The sequence below is a fragment of the Schistocerca nitens genome, chromosome 4 (genome assembly GCF_023898315.1).
Source record: "Schistocerca nitens isolate TAMUIC-IGC-003100 chromosome 4, iqSchNite1.1, whole genome shotgun sequence".
Taxonomy (NCBI): Eukaryota; Metazoa; Arthropoda; class Insecta; order Orthoptera; family Acrididae; genus Schistocerca; species Schistocerca nitens.
Genome location: NC_064617.1, coordinates 108,853,828 through 108,877,823, shown reverse-complemented (window position 1 = coordinate 108,877,823; position 23,996 = coordinate 108,853,828). Strand labels below are relative to the sequence as shown.

Sequence of the window (23,996 nt, the reverse complement as noted above, 5' to 3'; positions counted from 1 at the left end):
ACAAGCGCGACATCTAGGAATGAACGAATTTTGCTATTTTGTAAATAACGTGAATAAAAAATGAAAAAGCAAGAATGACTTATTGGCAAAACTTGCAGAAAGACATGCAAAAATGTAAACATTGAGACTAGAAACAAATCCGTACAAAATTATGTTTGAAGCACATCACTCTGGATAAGTGCGAAATATGCATAAAGGAGTAGACAGAAAAGAAACGATGAGACGCTTTTGAAACGTGATGGTACAGCGGACTGTAGAAGAGCATATGGACTGGCCTACCAAGGAATAAAGATGCAACAATCAATGACAAAAAAAGTCTAGTAAAGCACACAAGTAGATGAAGAGAGAGAATGGATGGCTTATTATAAATGACTTTGTACGCCTTATCACACACCTTTGTGAAATTATCGTCAGAGTGAGGTATTCGCAGTACCGTGTCACAACGTGTATCCTTAGTGACATAACCTGCTGGAGCCTCTCCTGCGTGACTGTCTCGCATTAGGTGCAATGTACACAATTTTACAAGCGGCTATCTGCTTCTCGTACCACAGGAATCATGAATATGTAACAGACAATGCCGCGTTGTTCTAGCGCTCAACTCTATTTCTCAATCTCACTTGACAGCTTCATTGAACGTTCTATTGCAATGTGTCAATAAATGGGTCCTAAGATGGAGCCCTGTGGGCATCTCTCTTGGATAGAAAAGCTTAAATGACGGAAGACGGTAAGAACCGCAAGGCAGGTCTAGATACTAGTACGTGAGGCAGATCGTCGATGACGTTGGAACCAAGGGTTACGCTTAATTGAAGAAGATAATTGGCAAACGACAGGTACGCAGAGTTACATCAGATTGACAACACTGGTAGCTGGTTAACATGCCGTCACGTTCCGCGATCACTTCTCACACTTCACAGTTATACACCTTGCTCGTCTCAAGCCTATAGTGACTTTCTAAATATCAGAAGACATGTAATTTTTCCTCACTGGTACATCTGTTAGCCTGTGAAGCCTGATCGTCAATAGCAGTACACTCCTATCCAATTATTTCCATTGAAAAACATTTGTTTCTTTAAGTATGTGTAAATAAACGATGCACAATGATATTTCAGCTATGGTGGCAATTTTGGACTCTTCGCAGTGATCTGACTGTGGCGCTGACTTCCTGTTACACCCATAATTAATCTCGATGAATGAATATAGCATTCACTGTTATCCATCCCTGCCAGTCGGACGCTGGATGGCATTCTGCACCCTTTCATTTGCTATCACTGGTCCTCCTTCATGCAGGATTATCCCATTTTTGCGCATATCAGCTGCGTAGGCATTGCGGTTTATATTTTTAGTAGATACCTAAATAGTATTTCGGAAAGTGTCTGCTATTCACAATAAAGTGCCTTGCAGAGAGTTCAATGAACCACCTTCAAACCATCTCTCTACCGTTCCACACTCGAACGGCGCACGGGAAAAACGAGCATTTAAATTTTTCTGTGCGAGCCCTGATGTCTCTTATTTTATCGTGATGATCATTTCTCCCTATGTAGGTGGGTGCCAACAGAATGGTTTCGCAATTGGAGGAGAACACTGGTGATTGAAATATCATGAGAAGATCCCGTCGCAACGATATCTCCTTTGTTTTAATGATTGCCACTCCAATTCACGTATCATATCTGTGGCACTGTCGTCCCTATTTCGCGATAATAAAAGACGAGCTGCCTTCTTTGAACTTTTTCGATGTCATCCGTCAGTCCCACCTGATGCGGATCTCACACCGCACAGCAATACTCTAGAATAGGTTGTTCTGCCAATGAATCGCAGCCTTTGGTTTGCTCTAGCCACAACATTATCTACGTTATCGTTCCAATTTAGGTTATTTGTAATTGTAATCCCTAGGTGTTTAGTTGAATTTGCAGCCTTCAGGTTTGTGTGACTTACCGCGTAATCGAAATTTAGCGGATATCTTTTAGTACTCACATGAATAACTTCACAATTTTCTTTGTTCATGGTCAACTGCCACTTTTCGCAACATAGGAATATCTTATCTAACGCATTTTGCAATTCGTTATGGTCATTTAATGACTTTACAAGACGGTAAATGACAGCATCATCTGAAAAATAACCTCGAAGGCCATACAGATTGTCTCGAATGTCATTAATATAGATCAAGAACAATAGAGGGTCTATAACACTTCCTTGGGGAACGTCAGATGTTACTTCCCTTTTTTTCGATGACTTTCCGTCTATTATTACGAACTGTGATCTTTCTGGCAGGAAATCACGGATCCAGTCGCACAACTGAGGCGTTATTCCATAAGCACGCAGTTTGGGTAGAAGGTACTTGCAAGGAACGGTGTCGAAAGCCTTCCGGAAATCTAAAAATATGGAATCAATTTGACATCCCGTCGATAGCACTCATCACTTCAGGAGTATAAAGAGCTAGTTGTGTTTCGCAAGAACGATATTTTCTGAATCTGTGATGATTATGTGTCAACAAATCGTTTTCTTCGAGGTAATTCATAATGTTCGAATACAGTATGTGTTCCAAAACAATACTGCAAATATTGTGCAATAACTACTGATATGAGCCTGTAATTCAGCGGATTACTCCTGTTTCCCTTTTTGGGTATTGGTGTGATTTGAGAAATTTTCCAGTATTTAGGTGCAGATCTTTCTATGAGCGATCGGTTGTATATAATTGCTAAATATGGAGCTTTTTTATCAGCATTCTCTCAAAGGAACCTGATTGCTATACAATGTGGACCGGAAGCCTTGCCTTTATTAAGAGATTTAAGCTGCTTTGCTACACCAACGATATCTGCTTCTACTTTTCCCATCTTGGCAGTTATTATTGATTGGAGTTCAGGAATATTTACTCCGTCTTCTTTGGTGAAGGAATTTCGGAAAACCGTGTTTAATAACTCAGCTTTAGTGGCATTGTCATCAGTAACTTCACCGTTGTTATGGCGCACTGAAGGTATTGATTGCGTCTTGCCACTGGTTTGCTTCATATATGACCAGAACCTCTTTGGGTTTACTGCCAGATTCCGAGACAGAGTTTCAGTGTGGAAATTATTAAAAGCATCTCGCATTGATGTATGCGCTATATTTCTAAATTCCTCAAAACTTTGCAAATCTTGGGGATTTGAAATTTGGCATGCTTTTTTCGTTGCTTCTGCATCAGCGATCTGACCCGTTTTGTGTACCATGGGGGATCAGTACCGTCACTTATTAATTTATGTGGTATATATATCTAAACTACCGTCGATACTATCTCTTTGAAATCATTCCACATCTTTTCTACTCTTACATGATCAGAACGGAAGGAGTGGAGACTGTCTCTTAAAAAGGTGTTAAGAGAATTTTTATCGTTTTTTTTTAAATAGATGTACTTTGCGTTTCTTTTTGATGACTCAGTGCGTAACGGTATTCAGCCTAGCAGCAACTGCCTTGTGGTCTCTAATCCCTGTATCCGTCATGATACTGCCTATTTGTCTAGGATTATTTCTTGCTAAGAGGTCAAGTATGCTTTGAGTGGGCTCATGAACGAATTGTTCAAAACAATTTTCTGAGAAAACATTCAATACAATTTCGGATGACGTTTTATGCCTGCCGCCGGCATAAAGTGAGTACTTAGTGACTTCCACCAAACTTTAAACATAATTTCAAACACAGCCTAGACTTTTCCTCGCTTGCATTCTTAAGGTCAAATATTTGACACATTTATAGTCGTAGGCTTCTGCTGCCATTGTCACGTTCAATAAATTTTTTCTGGGTTTGTGATCGTATTGTCAATATATACAAGGTGAGTCACTAACTATTGCCATCTAGGATAACTCCAAAAGTATGATAGTAGCTGAAAAGTTTATGGGACAAATGTTGCATGGGACAACGGGGGTCATAATACGACCCTGGTTTTTTGGTGCAAGGTGGGGTCGCTTCGGAGATATGACGGTCGACTTTTTTTTGTAATGAGATGCTATAGTTTGGTACTTATTTTTTGAGTTTTTGATAGCGGCTATCGAGGCGAATCCAATGATTTGTAACAGTAAAGTCTTTGAAGCTCAACGAAGGTCACAAAGGTGGCATGAACGTCCATTTACATAAGGTGCTCGAAGTGATGACCATTGGTATCAATGCAGTGTTGCAATCTTCTTTTCGTGGATTGAGTGGTATTCCTTATAACTTCGGCACTTATCGAAGCACATGCTTTGACAATTCTCTCTCGTATATCGTACAAATACTAAATATTCGCCGAAAGCGGCGTATCCAGCTAGCGTGCCCTTGACACGTGAACATCATTCGACGGTTTCGCAATACAACACTAGTAGGAACGATAAGGCTAGAATCGTCGAATGAAGCGAATTTGAATGATGTGTTCCTTCGAGAAAGAAGTCGATATGCTTCTCATTTACAGAGAATGCCATCGAAATTCAGTGAAAGCTAGACACTTATACGCTGAAAGATATCCTCAACGTACTTACCTTACATATCGTACATTTAAATATGTGTATTATAAATTGAGAACAACTGGATCTTTAATCCATCAGAAACATATCCAGCAGAGGAAAGTTACTAACATGGAACGGAAATTGGCTCAACTTCAGATTCAGAGGGATAACACATATATTAATTTGATTTCATTTACTTAGAAGGCTACATTCACGAACCATGGAAATGTTAATTTGCATAACATGCATTATTGGGCAACTGCAAATCCATGTTTCCAGGAGCGAATAGCACACCGAAAACCGTGGTCGGTGAATGTATTGTGTGGGATTCTGGAGGACAGAATTATAGGCCCCTAATTCATCGAAGGAAATGGTAAGAAGCACACCACATTCCTGCAAGAAACATTAGATCTGTTATTGGAAGAAATACCTTTAGGAACAAGGAACACAATGTGGTATCAACACGATGGGTGACCGGCACATTTTTCGCTGGTGGCAAGAAATGAGCTGTAGAGACAATTCCCAAATCGTTAGATCGGACGCGGAGGAGATGTGTCGTGGCCGCCTCGTTCGTCAGACTTCGACACCTCTGGATTTTTTCTTGTTGGGATTCGTAAAAGACATTGTTTATAAAGACGTCCCAACTACACCTGAAGATATGCGAGAAAATTGTCAGAGCATGTGCTTCGATAAGTGCCGATGTGATCAGGAATACCACTCAATCCATGATAAGAATACTGCAGCACTGCACTGATACCAGTGGTCACCACTTCGAGCACCTTCTGTAAATGGACGTTCATGCCATCTTTGTGACTTTCGTTGACCTTCAAAGACCTTACTGTTAAACATCAATGGATTCGTCTCGATAGCCGCCATCAGACAATAAATAACAAACTATAGCATCCAATTAAAAAAAAAGAAACAAAAAACGAAATTGACCTTCATATCTCTGAAGCGATCCGACCTAGAAACAAAAAACCAAGGTCGTATTATGGCCCCCGTTGTCCCATGAAACATTTGTCCCATAAACTTTTCAGCTACTATCATGCTTTCGGAGCTATTGTTGGTGGCAATAGTTAGTGACTCACCCTGTATAAAATGACAGACGTTTCGGACCCTATTGCAAGCGACCTTCTTCAGGGTGTTTTTTTTACTATAAACATCCGTAGTTTTATATACAGGGTGCAAATTTTAAGTTGACAAACCCGAATAACTCGAAAAATAAGCTTCATAAGAAATAATGTATAGAACCCAAAGATGATCATATTCGAGAGGGACATCTGCTTGTGCTAATATTTGCCCGCCACCCCAGCTCCCTGGGGTAGGGCGGGAGGCAACTTTAAAATTTCAAATGGGAACTCCCATTTTTTATTGCTGAATCAGATCCTGCATAAAAAAAATTCGCACATTTTGTCTTAAACATTTGTTTTGATTCTTGGTAGTTGGCGCTGTAATTCAAGAAAATCCATGTTCTTATTTTTGCGTGGAAAATGGTAACAGATAAATAAAAAATACTTATTTGAGAGATAAACAAAACTTATGCGAATCTGCGGAAAAAATTAATATGTGGGTCAACATTTGTAAAACTGTAATTGCTCTCTCTCAGACCACTATGGGGAGAGAGGGTGAGTTTTAGTGTTAGCGAATCAAAATTTACGCAGTAAATAAGAATTTTTTATTTATCCATAACCATGTGCCACGCAAAAAATGATAACATGCATTTTCTTGAATTACAGCGCCAACTACCAAGAATCAAAAGAAATGTTTAAGACAAAATGTACGTAGTTTTTATGTAGAATCTGATTCTGCAATAAAAAATGGGGGTCACCATTTGAAATTTTAAAGTATCCTCCCGCCCCACCCCCAGCAGATGTCCCCCTGGAAAATAATCAACTTTGGAGTCTACAGATTTTTTCGTGTGAAGCTTATTTTACGAGTTATTCTGGTTTGTCAACATGAAATTTACATCCTGCATATTGACAATGTGGTCACAAAGCCAGAAAAAGTTTACTGAATGTGACACTTTTGTACAATAATTTTTCGACTAGAGTAGTTTCATACCTAGTAGATTGATTCTTTAAAAGAAATGGGTGTTTAGTGGTATTTTCTACTCAGCACAGTGTTTAAGGATTTAGTGGAAACCATACATTGTCTACACGTATCTGGGCACTACTTCGTTTCTGATTTAAAAAGGACGCAGTGTGACGGTCAGTGTAGTCAGTGTGCAGCTGGTAGTACGTAGGCAAGAGGAGAGCAGGGACTGGTGGGTTTCAAGCGCTCTTATCTTGTGGCCGCAAAACTTACGTCTTTGAGGTCACCATCGAAGTCTCATTCCAGTGCGACAGAAAAACATATACAGGGCGTCTCTCTCAAGATTCGCCGGGCACATTTTCTCTGTTGTTTCATCAGATATTTGGAATGTGCAGCGACAGCGCTGCTGTGGCCCGTGTTGACTGCCTCAGTGAAGCGTGCAGCACCACTGAGTCTCTGCTGGGGCACTGGTCATTCTTCCTGTTTTACTGACCCCGTTAATATACAGGGCTATTACAAATGATTGAAGCGATTTCATAAATTCACTGTAGCTCCATTCATTGACATATGGTCACGACACACTACAGATACGTGGAAAAACTCATAAAGTTTTGTTCGGCTAAAGCCGCACTTCAGGTTTCTGCCGCCAGAGCGCTCGAGAGCGCAGTGAGACAAAATGGCGACAGGAGCCGAGAAAGCGTATGTCGTGCTTGAAATGCACTCACATCAGTCAGTCATAACAGTGCAACGACACTTCAGGACGAAGTTCAACAAAGATCCACCAACTGCTAACTCCATTCGGCGATGGTATGCGCAGTTTAAAGCTTCTGGATGCCTCTGTAAGGGGAAATCAACGGGTCGGCCTGCAGTGAGCGAAGAAACGGTTGAACGCGTGCGGGCAAGTTTGACGCATAGCCCGCGGAAGTCGACGAATAAAGCAAGCAGGGAGCTAAACGTACCACAGCCGACGGTTTGGAAAATCTTACGGAAAAGGCTAAAGCAGAAGCCTTACCGTTTACAATTGCTACAAGCCCTGACACCCGATGACAAAGTCAAACGCTTTGAATTTTCGGCGCGGTTGCAACAGGTCATGGAAAAGGATGCGTTCAGTGCGAAACTTGTTTTCAGTGATGAAGCAACATTTTTTCTTAATGGTGAAGTGAACAGACACAATTTGCGAATCTGGGCGGTAGAGAATCCTCACGCATTCGTGCAGCAAATTCGCAATTCACCAAGAGTCAACATGTTTTGTGCAATCTCACGATTTAAAGTTTACGGCCCCTTTTTCTTCTGCGAGAAAAACGTTACAGGACACATGTATCTGGACATGCTGGAAAATTGGCTCATGCCACAACTGGAGACCGACAGCTCCGACTTCATCTTTCAACAGGATGGTGCTCCACCGCACTTCCATCATGATGTTCGGCATTTCTTAAACAGGAGATTGGAAAACCGATGGATCGGTCGTGGTGGAGATCGTGATCAGCAATTCGTGTCATGGCCTCCACGCTCTCCCGACTTAACCCCATGCGATTTCTTTCTGTGGGGGTTATGTGAAAGATTCAGTGTTTAAACCTCCTCTACCAAGAAACGTGCCAGAACTGCGAGCTCACATCAACGATGCTTTCGAACTCATTGATAGGGACATGCTGCGCCGAGTGTGGGAGGAACTTGATTATCGGCTTGATGTCAGCCGAATCACTAAAGGGGCACATATCGAACATTTGTGAATGCCTAAAAAAAACTTTTTGAGTTTTTGTATGTGTGTGCAAATCATTATGAAAATATCTCAAATAATAAAGTTATTGTAGAGCTGTGAAATCGCTTCAATCATTTGTAATAACCCTGTATATCGGTAAAACGAATATGGCACTAGACTAATGTGGGACCGCTCTATCGAGTGTGCAGATAAAATTTCACTTTGAAGGTCATTGTGTTCGTAAAGAGAATGAAACCGACGCTTTTTGTCGACTCGAGGCATCGCATGAAAGACGTGATGAGCAGTATTTCTTTGGGTCGATTCCAACTACACGTTCCAGTGCGAAATTCCAAATATCTGACACACTGACAACTCAAGTGTGACAAGTGTACACTTGACGACTCATAAGAGAGACTCCCTGTGTACAATGGCTGAAACGGAAAATGTTACACCGTGCACATCTTGCACGAGCACTACCAAACTGTTACTCTAGTATTTCCAGGCTTGAGGAATATGATGATTAAAATTTCATACTTACACGAGCTTATTTTAAGTTTACTGCTGACACAGTACAGAGGCAACAGAGATTTTCAAGCTGTTAAGCCGGAGGTAACAGGAACAGTGACTCGAATTGTCTGTTGTTCATAGATGAACCCCGCCATAGTTTGTGGCGGGCAAATCGACGCCAACATCTTCGTAGACGACCTGGTGAGAGGCCACAGGAAGTGGTATCCTAGGGGCCCATTCCTCTTCAGTTCCCAGAAACCCGATGTACGAAACTGTTGCATGTGACACCAGGACTAATGTGGCAATTGGTGAAGGGAGGTATACGCCCGCTAGCTTGTGCCAAGAATGGTAAACCGTGTTTTGATACCTTTCACGACGATAATACCAAAGGGCATATTCCAGCTAGATAAATCAAGACCCCTACACTGCACCTCACACCACAAACGCCTTAAGGAGAGTAACTGGTCAAAAAGTGACATTTTCAGATTATTATCTCTTAATAATATTTAATCCATCTTGAAAAACGTGACTAGAAGGCTACGGTTTTCAGCTATTTATTCTCTGAATTAATGTTAATGTTCGTGTTAAGAGGCTGGATGCAGTGTTTGATCAGAAATGGCGGTATGGCACATGCATATTGCGGAGAAAGACTCTAAATGTTAGACTTACAGACAAAAACACTGATGAACTCTAGCAGTATTGTGGAATGGCAATAAGAAACAATACACATGACCCCAAGGGCTAAAAGAGCAGTGTGGGCTACATTCATCCACAAATTATTCACTGACTATACACCTACACATAGTCTTTGCCCAACTGGTGCTGATTCATGTTGCAAGTACCGCAAAGATCAGGCAGCGGGTACAGAGGAACAATTTAGGCACAAAGTAGCATACCATCTGCAGTGATGGAAGCTATTAAACCAATATATAGAGTGTTAGCTCATTCTGAACTTCTTTTCAAATGTCTCTTTGGTCGATCGCAAAACCAGACTGAGTCTATCAGGAATGTCATTCGGACCGGCATACCAAAAACGTCTTTGCAGGAATGAAAACTCTATGCTTGGGTGTTTGTGACGCTGTGATAATGTTTAATGATAGTAATAAGCGAAGAAATAGGGTACTAGAGCAACTTGTTATCACTTCAGGAGCCAACACACTGCACGCCTTCCAACGAATGGATCGGCTTAGCTTCATGAAATCCCAGCGTGTAGCAGAGAATATGACTAAAGAAGCAAGAGGCAGGAAAAGAAACAACCTTTTAGGTTTGCAGGACGATCAAGAACAGGATCCACATAATGCTGATTATGGGCCTGGTTGTTTCTAGGAGCTGCCATGCCTCCATATGTGAGTTAATATCAAATGATACGTTTAAACTTGCTTTAGTGAAACTGACTTTTTCAAAAAATATTTGACCGATTGTCTCGAGAACTATTACAGATATGTATTTCTAATTTTGCACTATGTTACTCCTAGTATATTGCTGCTGCTGAACCACCAAAACATTTCTACCTGTAACCGTTTTTTACTTACAGGAACAAAAGTGGATTTTAAAAAATTGAACATAAATATTAAAAAATCGCAACTAACTAATTATTTGTCTATATATTACGATTCTGGTTCAGTAATCAGAAAAGGACTGAAACCATACTTCCCAAAAATTTCAGATCTCTCTCTGTCAAAGGTTCTGAGATAATGGTCATGAACATTGCAAATTTAACACTGTAGGTATAGGATGCACGTGCTCCCCTTAAGCAACGAACGGACCTTCGACTGGCCTACCCAGGCCCTTGACTTGTCACCCAGTGAGCATATGTGCGACGGATGTAAGCCACACTGTGTCTCTCTCAGGCGTAGCACGAAATTCGTCAATGCGGCATTCAGACGCTATGTTGTTCCATGCCACAATAAATACAAAATTGTACTCGTGTCTGTGGGGGTGACACCTCATACTGATGACGGTGGACATCAGTTCCGAATGGAATGAAAGATTAATCATTTATGTGATAAACATCTCCACAAAGTCGGATAAATGTCGAACTGGTGCTTCATTGTGTACCATACTTCCTTCAGTGTATTTCCATGAAAAAAAATGAAAAAGAGAAGAAGTCGGTGTATTAATTCAGCACCTATAAACGTTAAAAATTAGTTGCGTGTGTCAGAAAATACGCTTCATTTTCCGCTCTAAATCTTACGACATCCGCACCTCGGTTTACACACAGGAAAGCGGAAAATAGAGTGCCCAGAGGGAAGAAAGGTACAAAAGCGAAACTTTGCAAATAAGTACAGTGAGATTCAATGGAGAATGATCCAAGGCTGGTGCTAATGCAAATGCCCACAGATCTTACAGTGGCGCTGCATTCAGGCAAGGGACCCTATTTAAGGCCGGTATTACACTATCATATTTCTTTGTCAAAGTTGATATGTCAAATATTTATGTCAAAGAAATTTGTTGGTGTAATAGGGAACTTTGTCAAATATCGCCTGTCGTCAAATAAATATGATCAAATCTAGGGCCTCGCTGTAGATCTGATCCTAAAAGCCGCTTGTCTTCTGTTTACTATAATGTGAAATGTGACCACGTGGAGCGCTAGCACCGCTACAGCGTTCTGTCACCAGTCGTGTGTTTGTAAACATGACTGCGAAGTTTAATTCGTGTTTGCCGTCGACTACATAATTAATCGAAATGTATGAATCTGATGAGGTGCTTTTCAACGCGAGGCACCCTGAATACAAAAATACACTCCTGGAAATGGAAAAAAGAACACATTGACACCGGTGTGTCAGACCCACCATACCTGCTCCGGACACTGCGAGAGGGCTGTACAAGCAATGATCACACGCACGGCACAGCGGACACACCAGGAACCGCGGTGTTGGCCGTCGAATGGCGCTAGCTGCGCAGCATTTGTGCACCGCCGCCGTCAGTGTCAGCCAGTTTGCCGTGGCATACGGAGCTCCATCGCAGTCTTTAACACTGGTAGCATGCCGCGACAGCGTGGACGTGAACCGTATGTGCAGTTGACGGACTTTGAGCGAGGGCGTATAGTGGGCATGCGGGAGGCCGGGTGGACGTACCGCCGAATTGCTCAACACGTGGGGCGTGAGGTCTCCACAGTACATCGATGTTGTCGCCAGTGGTCGGCGGAAGGTGCACGTGCCCGTCGACCTGGGACCGGACCGCAGCGACGCACGGATGCACGCCAAGACCGTAGGATCCTACGCAGTGCCGTAGGGGACCGCACCGCCACTTCCCAGCAAATTAGGGACACTGTTGCTCCTGGGGTATCGGCGAGGACCATTCGCAACCGTCTCCATGAAGCTGGGCTACGGTCCCGCACACCGTTAGGCCGTCTTCCGCTCACGCCCCAACATCGTGCAGCCCGCCTCCAGTGGTGTCGCGACAGGCGTGAATGGAGGGACGAATGGAGATGTGTCGTCTTCAGCGATGAGAGTCGCTTCTGCCTTGGTGCCAATGATGGTCGTATGTGTGTTTGGCGCCGTGCAGGTGAGCGCCACAATCAGGACTGCATACGACCGAGGCACACGGGGCCAACACCCGGCATCATGGTGTGGGGAGCGATCTCCTACACTGGCCGTACACCACTGGTGATCGTCGAGGGGACACTGAATAGTGCACGGTACATCCAAACCGTCATCGAATCCATCGTTCTACCATTCCTAGACCGGCAAGGGAACTTGCTGTTCCAACAGGACAATGCACGTCCGCACGTATCCTGTGCCACCCAACGTGCTCTAGAAGGTGTAAGTCAACTACCCTGGCCAGCAAGATCTCCGGATCTGTCCTCCATTGAGCATGTTTGGGACTGGATGAAGCGTCGTCTCACGCGGTCTGCACGTCCAGCACGAACGCTGGTCCAACTGAGGCGCCAGGTGGAAATGGCATGGCAAGCCGTTCCACAGGACTACATCCAGCATCTCTACGATCGTCTCCATGGGAGAATAGCAGCCTGCATTGCTGCGAAAGGTGGATATACACTGTACTAGTGCCGACATTGTGCATGCTCTGTTGCCTGTGTCTATGTGCCTGTGGTTCTGTCAGTGTGATCATGTGATGTATCTGACCCCAGGAATGTGTCAATAAAGTTTCCCCTTCCTGGGACAATGAATTCACGGTGTTCTTATTTCAATTTCCAGGAGTGTAGATTAAGAAGACTGGAGAGCTACAAAAATATTGCGGAGGTCTTTAGCCGTGAGATACGGCCAGGGTGCACGGCTGACGAGATGAAAAAGAAAATTAATCGCCTCCGCTCAAGCTACTCTCACGAGAAAGTAAAAGTACGTATCGACATACTTATGTCATTAATTCAAAAAGTCTCTCCGCAGTGCTTCATGATTGGCAGCCGCCTGTGCTGTATGCCACAACGAATATACCAAAATTAAACTCAGAGAAACACAAGTTATTAACTTATTGAATATTCATTTTTACTTACAAATTTTCACATTAAATGTTGAAAGTGTCCCCCCTATTGTTGAATACACATTTCATTTCGTGTAATCATGTTTCCAAACACAAGCTGTAACATTTCTTTTGCAACAGAAGCAGTGAAAGTGGATATTGCAGTTTTCAATTCATCGATGGATTTTGGACTGTTTTTATTGACAATTGCTTTAGCTGCACCCCAGAAGAAAAAGTCAGGTGGTGTTAGATCAGGCGATCGTGGAGGGCAAAGTCCCTGTGAACTTATGCGATCACCAAAAACATCACCAAGTAGTGACAATGAAACGCGAGCTATAGGCATGGTTGCACCATCTTGTTGAAAATAACCGTTCAGTATTTCACTTAACACAAGTTCTCCTATAAACGGGTACAGAATACCACTGCAGTATCGTTGTGCGTTTATTGTTTCGTTGAAAAATATGGGATCCACAATCCGACGTCTAGAAGTTGCAATCCAAACTCCTATATTTTTGCAGAATGAAGTGGTTCCTCATGAATACACAATAGACTTGCACATACGAGAATTTTGCGAGTTCATGTATCTGGATAAATGAAACCACGCCTCATCAGTGAAAAACGTTTCATTAAGAATATCCCTTCCATTTTGTTGAACGAAATTTTTGAACCATTGACAATAATGCAGTCTCTTGCCATGATAAGTATTTTTCAGTTCTTGCACGACTGTCACTTTGTACCGGAAAAGTTCAATTTTTTCCTTACAGCTTTGTGGGCCGTTCCGACACTAACATCGATTTCCTGGGCGAGTTTCCTTACTGACTTATTTGGACTTATGGCCTTTTTATTGGAAATATCGAGTAGTTTATCCTCAGACAAAACGCTAGGACGACCACTTCTCGGTGCATCTGTCACTGAACCCGTACTTCGAAATTTGTTAATCAAATCTCGCACAGTATCTCGATGTGGGAGTGTTGTCTCCGGGAAAACTGAATTAAATGTTTGACGAACTGAAACTGTGTATTTACCGCCAGCTATGAACATTTGTTCGATTAAAAACACACGTTCTTCAGTAATTAGCATTTTAATAGTGACCAAAAGGAAACAAACGAACAAAGGAACTAAACTTAAACGTTAACGTCAACACGTAACGACACACACCAACGATACTACTGACGCTGGCTGAGATAAACGAAACAGTGGAATGTTGGAAGAGTCCACTTGAAGGGAAATAATCCAGGCAGGCGAACAACTATACGGCACTGCGGACTTTTTGAACACCCGTATGTTCTGAACTCTCCAGTCTTCTTAATCTGTTTTTTTACTCCGGATGCCTCACATTGTAAAGCGGCTCATCAGCTTCATACATTTCTATTAATTTTGAAGTTGTGGGACACAAAATGTAATTATTACTTCGATCTACAATAAAAATAGTTCTCAATGCACATACAGTGTATTGAACATTTATTTACTTTCAGATATTGGTCCTTTAGTGCTTTATAATTTGCTTCCCACGTTTCAGGTATTATTTTAGTTAATGTGCACTGTGGTATTGGAGTGCTGTACTGTAAGCTAGAATAACTCTCTCCTGTAGCAAAAAACCAGAGTGTTACGGTGAAGCTGTCTTCTGCAGATACAGCAGTTCTTAAGTGAGTATTGTGCTTTGTGATATGACGAGATACTTCACTGAGCAAATACTGAAGTGTATGCTCATCCAGTCTTAAGTAATTTCTGTAGGACTTGACGTCCTCCACTAGAAGCTCACGTAACAAATTTTGTGTAATGCTTTTACCGTCTCGTCGTAAAATCCACGGCTTCACCCACGTACATTTCTATTTTTCCCGCGCTTCTCTTCCAAATGCGCAGACAGTGCAATTGTGGTACATGCAACTGCTGCGCATAATAACAAGTTGTTGTCAGCCATCTTGAACTTTGACGAAAAATATGACAATAGTGTAGTACCCCTGTTTAGCGCCACATCAAATATCTTTGTCAAACAAATTTGAAGAATATTTGATCATATACTTGATAAAATCTTTGTGAAAGGAGTATGATAGTACCTGGTGAACGAGTCATACACGTGACGACCACACCCTGACTCAAGGAGGATGGTAGTAGACGCAGAATGCCAGCTAGATGTGTTAGACGACATTTCTTACAGTTAAACCAGTTTTGGAGGGGGCAACCATCGGCATGAGAATCGCACGCTGGTCGACACGGCGTATGGCTCGCCAGTTCGATCGTTCGGACGATGTGGGAGCAGTGGACACGAGATGGCATCCATGTGCGACGCACCACGTCTTTAGCGATTAGAAAGACGATAAGGCGAGAGGACCGAAGAGTCTTGTGGCAAGCGATCAGGGATCTTACAGTGACTGGCATCATCATACAAGCAGATGTACGAGTCCCAGTTGTTCCGCAAACCGTTTCGAGACGCGTTGCGAATTTGCAGTACAATCGCTCTTGCTGTACACTGCCGTTAGACATCGAAGACTCCGCCTGCAGCGGTGCCAAACCGGAATGGCGTAGACTGCCATAGACTGGCAAAACGTGGTGTTTAGCCATCAATCCCCATTCGTTTTGGGGATGGATGATAACAATATACGGGAGTTCAGGCCGCCTGGTTCCACCCACTCTGTCGCGCGCTAAATTGCCCACTAGGTAACGATAACCGAACCTCTCAAGCTGCAGTATGTGGAACCTCAACGGGTCAGCGTTATGCTGATGCCGTTCTTCGACCCCATGTGGGATCTTGATTTTGGTTCAAAATGGTTCAAATGGCTCTGAGCACTATGGGACTCAACTGCTGTGGTCATAAGTCCCCTAGAACTTAGAACTACTTAAACCTAACTAACCTAAGGACAGCACACAACACCCAGCCATCACGAGGCAGAGAAAATCCCTGACCCCGCCGGGAATCGAGCCCGGGAACCCGGGCGTGGGAAGCGAGAACGCTACTGCACGACCACGAGATGCGGGCCTTGATTTTGGGGTTAATTGGATCTCTATATGGTACGTTCAATGAATTTTATTTCGATTCGATGCTCTCCTCTATTTTACATGTTCCTGAGTGTTCCGGATATATTTGGATTGGCCTATCTTAACTACCTCGCCCTATATACAGGGTAGCCCATTTATCTTGACATTTTTGCCACAAGCGAAATAAAAAGTGTCAAGTAAATGTTGTTTGTTACCAAGGGACTATAGCCAGCATGTAACTTCGTCTGTTACGAAGATCTAAATAGCGAACTACAGTTTTATTCGCCTACGCACTTCCTCTTCTCAAGCCCTGTTCAAAAACTTATCACTGTGCACCATTCACGTAGACATGACGTTGTTAAAAATGTACGAGGGTGGTTTGAAAAGTTCTCGGAATCACCACGAGAGGTCAGCGCTAGCGCAACGAGTTGTTCACGTGATATTCATGGGACTGTTGCCAGTAAATACGTGCCACGTCAGTGCTCTTGGAAGTAGCTGTGGCGCTGACGTGGCTCTGTTGTTCGCGCGTAGTGATTTGCCAAGATGGAAAAGATCGAGATCCGAGCAGTGATTAAGTACTTCGTAAAGAAAGATATGAAAGCAAAGGACATTCATGACGATCTCTGGGGGGACTCTGCTCCTTCATATTCAACTGTTGCCAAGTGGACAAATGAATTTAAATTTGGTCGAGAGAGCTTAGATGATGATCCGCACAGTGGTGGGCCAAGATGTGTCACTACTCCAGAAATCATTGCAAAAGTGCACAAAATGGTCATGGAGGATCGCCGATTCAAAGTGCGTGAAATTGCTCAGCTTGCCATCTGAAAGGGTATATCACATTTTAACTGAAGAATTAGAAATGAAAAAATTATCTGCAAGATGGGTGCCGTGACTCTTGACGCTGGATCAAAAACGCATGAGAATGGGCATATTCGAACAATGTTTGGTCCGTTTTAGGAGAAACGAACAAGATTTTTTGTGCCGGTGTTTGCGACCACAGATGAATCTTGGGTGCACTACTATACCCCAGAGACAAAACAACAGTCAAAGCAGTGGAAACATGCTGATTCTCCGCCACCAAAGAAAACAAAGACAATTCCTTCGGCGGGAAAGTGTTCTGGGATTCAAAGCGGATTCTGTTTGTAGATTATCTCCCCACTGGGCAAACAATTACTGGATAATGCTATGCTAACCTCCTGGACAAATACCAACAAAAGATACGCGAAAAAAGGCCAGGTTTAGCAAAGAAGGAAGTCATCTTCCATGACAATGCGCGCCCGCACACATGCGCCTTCGCCATGGCTAATTACACGAACTAAAGCATGAATTGTCGCCACAACCGCCTTATTCACCTGCACATTTCAGTAATGTAAGTACTTTTTTTTCTATTCCGTTCCGAGAACTTTTCAAACCACCATCGTAGCATAAAATTTGACTTTGACTCTCGTGTACTAGCGAACAGTGCAGGCACCTGGCGTAACTTAACTCGTCCACCTGACGTAGTTCACACCAAAACAAATGAAAACATAAGGAAGCATCATATCGAGCGTTCAACAGACCCTCTTCAGTTGAATGGTTGTATGAGTACAGTATACATACACCAACAGAGAAAAATTGAAAATGCTAGTCATCTATGGAAAAAATGGCTCTGAGCACTATGGGACTCAACTGCTGAGGTCATTAGTCCCCTAGAACTTAGAACTAGTTAAACCTAACTAACCTAAGGACACCACAAACATCCATGCCCGAGGCAGGATTCGAACCTGCGACCGTAGCGGTCTTGCGGTTCCAGACTGCAGCGCCTTTAACCGCACGGCCACTTCGGCCGGCAGTCATCTATGGAGAATGTAAGTTATCAGAACAGTAATTGCTGTCATGCTTTCTTATTTACAATACGGGTGCATCTAAAACAGTACTGTAGCACTTTTAAATGATATGTTGAGTACTATATAGTCCTTATTTATTTACATAAACCTTAAAACGAAGACGATTGACTGACTGGTGTGCAATTTTCTTGTGTTTGTATTTATTTACCGTGAACTCCAGCAAGTGGGCGTGTTACGTTACCCCGGGACGCCTACACCTTAATTGTGTGCTAGTACAAGAGAGTCAAAATCAAATGTAGTGCTACTTTTTAATAACGTAGTGTTTCCGTGAATGGTTCACTGTGATAAGTTTTTGAACAGATCGTGACGAGATGAAGTGACTTACCAAATAAAAATAATAGGGTGCTATTTGAAAAATACGTACCGCTGTTCGTTTCTTAGTAACGAACCAAGTTAGAAGAGAAGCAACCGTGCTGGTTAATGTCCTTCCGGTAGCTAAACATTTGCGTCATATAATATTAATAGCTCATCAGAAATTAGTAAGTTCAGATTTACGCGAACGGCTGCCTGCCATTCTGCTCGACGGTATTCTAATACCATATCAGGAAACAGTTAAGAACTTGGATGTTACTTTGGATGAGCATCTCAACAGGGCAGAGAATACAGTCGTAGTGTGCCAGAAGACGTCCGCTTGTCTCTATGCTCTCAAAAGTTTCGGAGCGTGTTTCCACAGGACGTGAAACGCCAGCTCGTGCAAGCACTCGTTCTACCGAACCTCCACTATTGTGATGTAATTCAACATGGCATGAGTAGTGAAAACAACCATGAATGCCTGTGTGCGTTACACCTGCAACATTCGCCGATATGCTCATGTTAGTGCTTCATACTCCCAATTAGGGTGGCTGTGGCCGGACAAATTTACGTCACTACCACACTATGTCTACTTCTCCAGCTCCTCGTCGCGCAAGCACCCCAGTACATTGTTTCAGAGATTAAGCACCTTTGATGCCATCATAATAGAAACACGGGGTCACTGTTGTTTAGTACCCTAACTGTGCCCACTCACAAAACAAAAACTTTTTCAAACTCCTTCTCAGTTGCCGCCGTCCGCCTCTGGAACAACCTGCCCCTTAACTTGTGCGAAATTCAATCCCCTGCTGCTTTTAAGAAGAAGTTGAAGCATTTCCTGCTATCATCCTCAAAACGTTTCCCACAAAATTAATGTACAAGGCTACTCCTCCCCTCTGTCAAATAGCAAAGCTAGCGTCTCCTATCTTGCTCCTTTCTCTTCTTCCTCTTCATCTATCTCCATTAGCCATACAATCGTCTTTTCCCTTATATTTCCTTAGCTGTGTTTCACCATGTCCCTATTCTTCTCCTCCCTTCACCATCAGTTTCCCTCATACCCACTGCTGCTAGCACTCCTATCTAAAATCTGTCTTCATCATAATGTCTAATTATAGCAGTACTTATCATCTACGAATATAAACTGTATGTGTACGTATTTTTCCAAGTTTACCTTTGTAATTGTTTATTTCACTTCACTAGATGTAGTTTAACACGCCTATTAATACGCATGAAAGCAAAATATGTAGAATGCGTGGTTAGATGTAAGAGAAGGCCTGATGGCCCTAATATTACCAGGTTAAATAAATCAATAATAAATAAAAAAAAGGAAAATTTTTTTTGCTTTTGGTAAAAAAAGTTATTTGGTGTGGTCAGCATAAAAGGGACATCCTGTATTTACGTTAAATAGAGCTGTTAACAAAGGACATCTTTGTCTAACCCCTCGATTTATGTCAGCAAGTCGTTTACCAGGAATAACGTACTTTAAATAATTTATTGCGTCACTGACCACATGGCACACATATGAATACGGTAAGAGAGACATATCCTGGCTGCTGCCGTGGAGAATGAAAACCAGAGACGCTGGTTGGTGCCGTACCTTGGCCCCTGCCGAGACCAGCGCCTTGGAGACGGCAGCACCCAGGCCGGCTGCACCGCCTGTAACCAGCGCCACCTTGCCGCGTGGCTCCAGCCTGTAACACCGGCAATCACAGTTAAGGAAATATAAGGGAAAAGACGATTGTGTGGCTAGTGGAGATAGTTGAAGAGGAAGAAGAGAAAGGAGCAAGATAGGAGACGCTACCTGCTATCGACATCACATATTAACTACTAGCAACAGCATGACTAGTGGTATCGGCAATGTTTGTGAAGGAAGAAACGAAGATTGGGGTTTAACGAACACCACCTAGATACAATACCAAACAGGCCGGCTGAGAGCCAAGACTCGGCCCAGGGCAAGATGCGTGATTGGGCCCCATCTAAAAGTATAGCAACCAATTTCATTGTTATTTTAAAGAAGATTTGACATTATTTACAGACAACACAGTTCAGGGAATGTTGGAGATACACAAAGAACACTCACTGATTTTAATTTTAAAAACCAACAGCCTCAGTTGCAAAGTTTATCTAGATTTACCTTGGTTTCAGTCGGGATAACCCAACCTTCTTCAGAATAAAAGTAACTACCGTTTGTCCATAGTGGACATCGTCAAGCTAAAACTAAATACCCATAAATTATCGTCAAACTGTAAAAACTTACCCGGCCGGTGTGGCCGAGCGGTTCTAGGCGCTTCAGTCTGGAACCATGCGACCGCTACGGTCGCAGGTTCGAATCCTGCCTCGGGCATGGATGTGTGTGATGTCCTTAGGTTAGTTAGGTTTAAGTAGTTCTAAGTTCTAGGAGACTGATGACCTCAGATGTTAAGTCCCATAGTGCTCAGAGCCATTTGAATCATTTTTTGTAAAAACTTATCTGGCACTGTCTCGGCCCCACTTCGCGACCGCGATGCGGCAGCCACGAGCGCTGTACTGGAACTGACCGTAGTGTCATGAGGCCCGCCTAGGCGGACACAATACCTTGCGCCTGCGCAGAAACTGTATGATAGTTACTTGGTGGGACAAAACGTGAACTTAACTCCTGACCTTGGATTTATTAGTAAAGTGAAATAAAAGGTATAGCTAAGGAAAAGGGCGTATATGTTATCCTGTGCAGAACGTACTTAGATCGACTGTCTTAACATTTATGAAGTATTTGTTGGTCATGCTATGAGGAAGACATCACGTGCTTACAACGTATGGCCTGTATAGGAAAATTTTGTGCTTAAGCACGAAGTTTAACCACCTAAATAGAACTTAGGAGTGGAGAGAATAATATAAAGCCAACATCGTCATCATGAAGACTAGGTCTAAAAATTTTTTAAGACGTAAATGTTAAGCATTTACTTGGCTATGGTTGCAACGTATGAACATAGTAGTCACTTAGCACACAAACGGAAATGAATGTACTTATGAACACGTCTACATCTAATCTGTAACATCCGACAATACGGGCCATATAAAATGGATGGTCATTATTCAAGATTAGTATATTTGACCTGAAATTCTCTAGAATCGAATCAAAATAAACTAATTCACGTGCCTGATTGAGCTTCATGACGAAGTTATGGTTATGAGTTACAGAAAACACTAAAGTAGGGGATAATGGGCGGCAATGGGGTACTCAGTTTGTCTTCATGGAGGTGATCCACACACATACCGTGGAAACTGTGTGTGGAACACTGCCATCATAATTCGGGCCTGGTGACCATTGCCACTGGACTTAGGGAATAACAGCGGAATTATATTTAAAGCTAAAGTGTGACTTGGCGAACATCGCTCCCGTCAACACACTTAAAACTATTGACCGACAGAATTATGCTCTGAGCTAAAGTGTGACTTGGTCTGAATGACATTACATGCTTCCTGTATTCGTCTGCCGAGAATGTCGCGGTGTTCTACACGGCGTAGTATAAAGGTTACTTTCAGGTGACCCAAAAGGAAGAAATCGACCGGCCTGAGAGCGGGTGATCGTGGTGGTCACGACAACCACCCACTTATCCCAAACGCAATTCACACCAAACGTGCCAGTGGGGTGTTTTCGCACACGACAGATAAAATGCGGTGATGCGCCATCATCTTCCAACCACAGTTTCACTCATAAGTTCATCGGACTGCCTCTTAGCAGCTTGGACAAGTCATTTCCCAGAAAGTTGTGACACATTCGGTTGATTTCTAGACATGCTGAAAAAATAGCGAATACAATAATATGTTCGACGACGACATCAGCCCATACGTTTACTAAAAATTGTGTTGGTGGCGCATGGCAGCAGTTGAACGAGGTTTTCTTCTGCCCACACGTGACTGCTGTGGATATTTATTCGACCATCTCTCGTAACACACGCATCGCTTGTAAACAAGACGCACGATGCACACTATGCCTCCGCAATGCATTACTGCATCAACCACTGTGAAAACCGCATAGGGGTCCAGGGGCTTGTACCTCTTGTGAAAGGAATGTGTGAAACTAGTGCTGATGGAGCCACACTTCACACGGTGGTGACACCCACATCTTTCGTGATCGCTCATGTTCTTGTTGAGGGGTTCGCTTGAATCCTATATACTATTTTCTCTCCAAATTGCAGCGCACAAACACCTCTCGTGTTGAAACTTCCTGGCAGATTAAAACTGTGTGCCCGACCGAGACTCGAACTCGGGACCTTTGCCTTTCGCGGGCAAGTGCTCTGCCATCTGAGCTACCGAAGCACGACTCACGCCCGGTACTCACAGCTTTACTTCTGCCAGTACCTCGTCTCCTACCTTCCAAACTTTACAGGCTGTGGCTAAGCCATGTCTCCGCAATATCCTTTCTTTCGGGAGTGCTGGTTCTGCAAGGTTCGCAGGAGAGCTTCTGTAAAGTTTGGAAGGTAGGAGACGAGGTACTGGCAGAAGTAAAGCTGTGAGTACCGGGCGTGAGTCGTGCTTCGGTAGCTCAGATGGTAGAGCACTTGCCCGCGAAAGGCAAAGGTCCCGAGTTCGAGTCTCGGTCGGGCACACAGTTTTAATCTGCCAGGAAGTTTCATGTCAGCGCACACTCCGCTGCAGAGTGAAAATCTCATTCTGGACCTCTCGTGTTGACGCCCTATTGTCGTGGATGGGAAGTACTATAGCCGCACAGTCTCCGATGTAGCCTCTGGAGCACTGCGTCATATTGCTGTCTCTGTTGGTAGCATTCCTCATACACACGTTTTACTAAGCGTCCACGACCTGTAGCTTCCCCGTATAGCAAATGCATATGTCCCAGTTCCGCCGAGAAAAAAATGTTCGTGACTGGTGTGGGGTACGACGTACAGTGACCATCAACACACCAATGTTTCGCCATAGGCGGTGGCAACACGTAGCTGTTTGCTGGGAGAGGTACTACGGACAAGAGACACAATGAACTGCTGTTCTTGTTGTTGTGATGCTACCTCTTGGAGAGCTGCAGGGCTATGTCGCACCTAATCAAGCAGATAATATGGCTAGACTGTAGGCAACACACATTACTTGTACACGGCACAGAATGCCTACGCCCTGACACATCTCAGGGAAAAGTCGATAATAAAAAGTCAGAAAGTAGCCTAGTGTCACCGGGAAGCACCAGCGAAGTTTTCCCTGTTGCGCATGACGTAGTATATCACCTCCAGATTTTTGGTGAAAAGATATATATATTTCCAAGCCTGGGGAGTCGCCTCGCAAGAGATGAGGAAGGAGGAACGGGAGGAGTAACATCATTAAAATTTATTGGGTCCATCTGGCTCTGGATGGTAGCACCCAGTGACGGCCCCTGCCTAGCGTTACAGGTGAAACTTCAAAATCCAAACATGTCTGTAAGGTCGACGCCTGTATTCTGGTCAGCCTCTGTTGGCTCTGTGAGCTCGGCTGTGATTGAATCTTCTGGAACTCAAAACTTCAGTAGAAATTACGTGAGATCCTTTGTGATTTCACCACCAAAATCTCTACACAAACCAGTAATCATTACAGAACAATGGGAAAAAATCCTCTAGCCGGGGCTCCAGTCAATAAGTCTGGGTAGAAGACCTGACTGTAGGATTCCAGGGGATCAGACATGTCATGAAGAGAAGAGTCAGACCTTCTCAAAAACCTTCAAAACTAAGAGAATATCTTACATGGGAACGCTCAACACGAGCAGTCTACTGAAACCAGGTAAAT

At 43.3% G+C, this 23,996-nt stretch overlaps 1 protein-coding gene across 2 annotated transcripts in view; it reads right to left on the bottom strand.

The window, feature by feature from the left end:
• LOC126251590 (15-hydroxyprostaglandin dehydrogenase [NAD(+)]-like) overlaps positions 1-23,996 on the bottom strand; it is a 153,491-nt gene that overhangs the window by 55,079 nt on the left and 74,416 nt on the right. For both annotated transcript variants that reach the window (XM_049952122.1, XM_049952123.1), the window contains exon 3: positions 19,849-19,942. In XM_049952122.1, the coding sequence (XP_049808079.1) occupies positions 19,849-19,942 (94 nt within the window). The remainder of the gene's footprint in view (positions 1-19,848; positions 19,943-23,996) is intronic.